The sequence below is a fragment of the Vicugna pacos genome, chromosome 10 (assembly GCF_048564905.1).
Source record: "Vicugna pacos chromosome 10, VicPac4, whole genome shotgun sequence".
NCBI classification, from domain to species: Eukaryota; Metazoa; Chordata; class Mammalia; order Artiodactyla; family Camelidae; genus Vicugna; species Vicugna pacos.
The window spans coordinates 64024624-64031386 of record NC_132996.1 but is presented as its reverse complement, the minus strand read 5'-3'; the positions used below and the strand labels follow the sequence as shown (position 1 = coordinate 64031386).

The 6763-nt window shown below is 36.2% G+C and overlaps 1 protein-coding gene across 1 annotated transcript; it reads left to right on the top strand.

The window, feature by feature from the left end:
* The first annotated feature begins 3503 nt into the window (after window positions 1-3503).
* Window positions 3504-4457, top strand: LOC107034529 (olfactory receptor 5B12-like). The gene has a single exon (XM_015247800.2). It carries the CDS (start codon window positions 3504-3506, stop codon window positions 4455-4457), a length of 954 nt encoding a protein of 317 aa, XP_015103286.2.
* The last annotated feature ends 2306 nt before the right edge of the window (window positions 4458-6763 follow it).

Sequence of the window (6763 nt, the reverse complement as noted above, 5' to 3'; positions counted from 1 at the left end):
TTCAATAAATCAGTCACCCACGAATAAGGCATTATCATGAGTAACTTTATTGTGTCCAGCGCTGGGGTAGAGAGTTTAGATTATTTATAAAATAGTAGGGGAATACTTCTTACTGATCATGAACTGAGGCTTTGATTTAAAATGATATGACTTCAAGTACCAGCTCTGCTACTTGCTAGTTTTTTGGACTTCAGTGTGTAAGTACTTGTCAGCAAGCTTCAGTTTCCCCATATGTGAAATGGGAATAATGTCTCCCATGGCTGGGTGACAAATCAATGGAGGTAGAGGCTGCATGTGGTGCTCTAAAAACAGAAAGTGCTCAATACATTCTAGCTATCACAGTTAATTCATCATTTGAGTTTGTATGTCTTCTTATATAGTATAGATGACGTATATGGGAAATGAAGCTTAAGATAAACCAATTTCAAGTAGGAAAGTGGTTAATGGTGCTCTATAGGTAATAACAGAAGGGCAGTGTCTAGGGAGGAGAAGTTACTGAAGACTTCATGGAAGCTTTGAAACTTGTATTATTCTTTGAAGAATAAATTTGAATTTTTCTGAGGGCACAGAGCATGTTCTCAGGAAAATTGCAATTTTTAATTATGTCCTGAACACCAACTATGTGGTGGGCCAATTCATAAAATCTTTGAAGAAACATTGCTGAGAGGTCAATATGACTCAAAACCCTTTAATAATTCTTCTTCTCACCAGTAGGTTAATTTGGTTACAAGAATGTGCCTGAAACTAATTTATTTCCTCTCACCAGAAATTGCTGGATTAAGTCTCACTCCTTCACTCTGTTGAGAAGAAAGGTTTTTTTTAACATTTTTTATTGATTTATAATCATTTTACAATGTTGTGTCAAATTCCAGTGTAGAGCACAATTTTTCAGTTATACATGAACATATATATCTTCATTGTCACATTTTTTTCTCTGTGAGCTACCATACGATCTTGTACATATTTCCCTGTGCTCTACAGTATAATCTTGTTTATCTATTCTACAATTTTGAAATCCCAGTCCATCTCTCCTCCCCCCACCCACTTGGCAATCACAAGTTTGTATTCTATGTCTGTGAGTCTATTTCTGTTTTGTATTTATGCTTTGTTTGTTTGTTTTAGATGCCACATATGAGTGATCTCATATGGTATTTTTCTTTCTCTTTCTGGCTTACTTCACTTAGAATGACATTCTGCAGGAGCACCCATGTTGCTGTAAATGGCATTATGTTGTCAGTTTTTATGGCTGAGTAGTATTCCATTGTATAACTATACCACATCAAAAAGAAAGTTTTTAATAATGAAAAGCCTTTCAGTACATTGTTTTCTCCAGATTTTTGGATATCTATATATGTTTACTGATGAAAGTAAGTACTTTGCTGAGTAACCAAGACAGTGCCTTCTCTGGAAAATTCTCCAGTGGCCTTCCTAACATGAATAGCAAGAGTAAGAAGAGAGTGGAAAACCTCAGGCTTCTGTCAAGACCTTGACCCTCTCTTCCCACTCCACAGCCTAATAGCCTGGTTGTCACTGTGTCACTCACCATGAAGCTGAGGAATCTCAGATCCGCCATCAACCCCTGTTAAATAATGACCATATTCCTTCATATCCTTTTTCTATTCCCAGCTTTGACTGCTGATCAACTCCTCAAATCGTTCCACCAGGCCCTCTGAAATTTATGGACAGTTATCAACATAACCCAACACACTCTTAACCTCTTCTCGGAAAGTTCCCTTTACAAGCTTGGTCCAGCTGAAATCTGTGTCCTGGGACAACGTTTCACTTTTAGCCATCTCAGTTATGGTAATGTTCTCTCCCATATTCCTCTTAACACTATATTGCCTCATGTTCTTGATTCGTACATTATAATACTCTGATTTTTGTTTTCTCCAAGCTGTTTCCTTTAGTGGTGTCATTTAGTTTTGTGGATTTTATGTGATATCTGAAGGTTACCCCATTCGGAAAGTTCCAATATAGTTCAAAATAATAAAATATGATGCAAGCAGTTCTAAATTGTTTATGCAGCCCTTCTGAGTCAGATGGCCAAAAGGATCTCAAACTCAGCAGGACTTACCTGGAATCATCTGTCTTGCTCTTTCTCAAATATCTGGTTCGTCTACCCTATTCCCTGTACCACTATACAAAAAATGGAATTATTGTTCCCTCTTTCCTCAATGCCCTGTGCTCAATAAATCAGAAAATCCAACCAGCTCTAATTTTGAGATATGTCCAGAATTGGATCTTTTCTCATTATCTGTCTCACTACCACCCTGGTCCAAGCCATCACTATCTGTTGCACTAATTAATGAAATTCATGCAAAGAAAAATGAATGGATCATAACATCCCAGATTTCATTCCCTCTTAGAAGCTTTTCCTAATCTCAACTACTCTTTGGTCCTTAGATAGAGCCTTTCGCTATCTTCTAATAGTAAAAATATCTACATTTATTGAATTTCTGTTAAGTGCTAAGCGATATTGTTATATCCATTTTATAGATGGAAAACTGAAGCTCAGACACCCTACTTAATACAAAAGCTGACTCAGAAAACAGATTGATCCTTACTTGGCATAGCTGTACTGGGCACTATCTGAGTAGAAGAAGAATATTGGGCGAAAAATTGGAGGAAGTTATAGACAGAATATGAGAGTGAAAGGAATTTGGGGCAAAAGCAAATGGAATGAATGAGGTTATAGGATGTTGGTTTTCAGAGTTATCTGGATTCCTCTATTACAATATCTACTCCTCTAATCAGTATATAGACCAATAGCTCTGCCCGAGTCATAATGTGCCAAAACTTTCAGTGCCAGTTTGCATGATCACTCCAGTTTGATAATGAGTTCAAGGGAAAAGTGATGGACAAGTGTTATCAAGCTATCCCCAGGGTCAGCCATCTAGTACATGCTGGAGCTGGAATTTGCATCCAGATGTCCTTAGTCTTGACTCATGCTTTTAACTTTTATTCTCTGGATGTCTGCATTTCTTGCACAGGCATTCCTCTTGTACCCACTATATAGTAACACCACATTCTGTGTTCCCTATTATCCTCTGAGACTACTGAAAGCTAGAACATGATATATTAAACTATGTTTTGCTAGACTATAATACTGCTCTTGATACAATAGTGGTAATTGAAATGAGAAGAATTAAATTACACTAACCTATTTCATTGCACAATTTTTCTGTGTCCAGTGTTTGAAAATCTGAATTGAGAGGCCAACATATCTCATTCAGTCGCAAATCCTTTGATTGCACAGAAGTCTATTTTCATCTCTGAACTTTTATTTCAACCATTGATGAGGATAGAAGATTTGGATATGTTATCTCCAAAATCCTTTTAGCTATATATCTTCCAATATTTAATCATTATATTTTGTTTTTTGCTCATGTTAAGTTCATAGAATTCCAATATAAGGCATACCTTGGACATAATGATGGATCTAAGCTCAGTTACCACCTAGATTCTCTTTCCCCATTACTATAGGATATTCACATACTGCACCAATGACCCCAATGCAGAATCGTACAGAGATGACTGAATTCATTCTTCTTGGGATAACTGATGACCCAGGACTGCAGATCCCACTCTCTCTGGTGTTCACTCTCGTCTACCTCATCACTCTGCTTGGGAACTTGGGGGTGATCACATTGATCCTGCTGGACTCTCATCTCCACACTCCCATGTACTTCTTCCTCAGTAACCTGTCTCTGGCGGACTTTGGTTACTCCACAGCTGTCACTCCCAAAGTGATGGCTGGATTCCTTATAGGAGACAAGGTCATCTCCTACAATGCGTGTGCTGCTCAGTTGTTCTTTTTTGCATTCTTTGTTGTTGTGGAAATTGTTCTCTTGAACTCCATGGCCTATGACCGTTATGCAGCAGTGTGTAAACCACTACATTACACCAGCATCATGACAACAAGCTTGTGTTTGTGTCTGATCATATGTTCCTATGTCCTTGGTTTTCTGGAGGCGTCTCTGAACACATGGAACATATTCAATCTCTCTTTCTGTAGATCCAATGTGATTGATGATTTTTTCTGTGATGGCCCTCCTCTCCTGGCTCTCTCATGCTCAGACAGCTACATCAATGAGATGGTTATATTTTTTGTGGTGGGTTTCAATGCCCTCTTTTCTGTCCTGGTCATCCTGATCTCCTATCTGTTTATATTTATCACCATTCTGAGGATGCGCTCATCTGAAGGACGCCAGAAGGCTTTTTCCACCTGTGCTTCCCACCTCACTGCCGTCTCTGTCTTCTATGGGACAGGTGTCTTCATGTACTTGCAGCCCAGCTCCAGCCATTCCATGGACACAGACAAATTGGCATCTGTGTTCTATGCCATCATTGTTCCCATGCTGAACCCACTGGTCTACAGCCTGAGGAACAAAGAGGTCAAGAGTGCCTTTAAAAAGGCTGTGAGGAAGGCAAAGTCTTCAATAAGATTTAGATTTTAATTATATAAAATCCACATCAAGACATTTTCATACAGTTCAGTCAAGATTGGGAAAATATTGCCTTGCTAAGCCAACAGTTTTTTTTATTGAAGTATAGTCAGTTTACAATGTTGTGTCAATTTCTGGAGTCTGACACAGTGCTTCAGTCATACATGAATATACATATATACATTTTCATATTCTTTTTCACCATAAGCTACTACAAGATATTGAATATAGTTGCCTGTGCTATACAGTATAAACTTGTTTACCTATTTTATATATACCAGTCAATATTTGCAAATCTCGAACTTCCAGTTTATCTCTTCCCATCCCCTTCACCACTGGTAACCATAAGTTTGTTTTCTATGTCTTTGTGTCTGTTTCTGCTTATATATACATTCATTTGTCTTTTTTTTTCAGATTCCATATATGAGTGATATCATATGGTAATTTTCTTTCTGTTTCTGGCTTACTTCACTTAGAATGACATTTTCCAGGGCCATCTATGTTGCTGCAAATGGCATTATTTTATTGCTTTTTTATGGCTGATTAGTATTCCATTATATAAATATACCACAACTGCTTTATCCTGTCTTCTGTCTATGGACATTTAGGTTGTTTCTATGTCTTGTAAGCCAACAGTTTTGTAAATTCTTGAGGTACTTTCTCAAGTTCTCCGTTAAGTCCATGACATAAATGGCTTACAAATACATCTGAAGAATAATAGCTTAGGAAGTATCAATCATGATTGTAAAATTCTTATTATAAAATTTCTTATTACTTACATTTAATTATTTTATGTGATCAACCACACTCTTGTGCGCACATTTAGGCTCACATGCATATTTAAGTACATGCTCACACAGCCATCATTTATTCAAAGCTTGTGTAACTCATACACACAAATGAACATAAAGCTGAGTTAAAGAGATAAATGAAATTAGTCTACTTTTATAGTATAATTTAAAACAATGAGATTCACTTCTGATAGTATATCCTTAGATATAACCTTGGAGTCAAATATCCTGGGTATGGGTTTATTACTGAATGTTTTTCTGTTGTTCTTTTTTTCAATGATGATAAACATCATTATATGGGCATCATTACTTAGCTCAATTTTCATCTTTACAACTCATCATCCATAAGTTACATCTTCATATGACAATATTAATTTATAAAAGGAAGACCAGAGTATGAGACAAGGGAAACAATAATAAAAGCATATTTTAATTCACTGAATTGAAAATAACAACATTCAATTTTAAAGTAAGGTTTGACTCTTTGTCTTTAGACACTCAGCCCAGGATACATTTTATGCTCTTTCCGGTAGATCTGCAGTCAGGCCCCCAATATTGGCGTTCAGGCTCAGATTAGATGACCTGATGGGTCCTTACCAATTTCTAAGAACAACCTAGTCTTGATTTTTAATTTTTGTATGTTAGACTACTATAAATCATTTAGAAGTATGATAACAATTGTAATGACATCTTTAAAGCAATCTGTAGACTTAAAACCATGATCAATTTGGATTTATTCCAGTATCACTCAGATGGTTCAACAGAGAGAAATCAACGTGATACACCACATTAACAAAAGGAAAGATTGAAATCACATGATCATCTCAATCATGCAGGAGAAGCATTTGACAAAATTCAACATCCACTCATAATAAAAACTTCCATCAAAGTGGTTATACAGGAAACATATCTCAACATGATGAAGGCCATTTATGACAAACCCACAGCCAACATAATACTTAACAGTGAAAAGCTGAAGGCCTTCCCGCTAGATTCAGGAGCAAAACAAGGAAGCCCACTCTTGCCCTTTCTACTTAACATATTGTTGGAAATCTTAACCACAGAAATCAGACAAGAAAAAGAAATAAAAGGTGTCCAAATTGTTAGGGAAGATTAAAACTACCACTTCTGCAGATGACATGATGATCTATATAGAGAACCCTAAAGCATCACCCGACAAAAAACTGTTATAACTAATAAATAAATTCAGCAACATTGCAGAATACAAGATTAAGATACAGATATTTGTTGCATTTCTATATGCAAATAATGAAATATCAGAAAGATAAAGTAACAAACAATCTCACATTTAAAATTGCATCAAAAGAAATACCTAGGAATAAACTTACTCAAGGAGGTGAAAAACCTATATTCCGAAAAATACAAAACATTGATGAAGAAAACTGAATGTGATTCACATAAATGGAAAGACATCCTGTACCTTTGAATTAGAAGAACTAAGTTTTTTAAATTGACAGACTATCCAAAGAAATCTACATATTTAATTCAATCACCATCAAAATACCC

Excerpts from the sequence above, each read along its gene's own strand:
- LOC107034529 (XM_015247800.2), top strand. The coding sequence starts at position 3,504 with ATGACCCCAATGCAGAATCGTACAGAGATGACTGAATTCATTCTTCTT.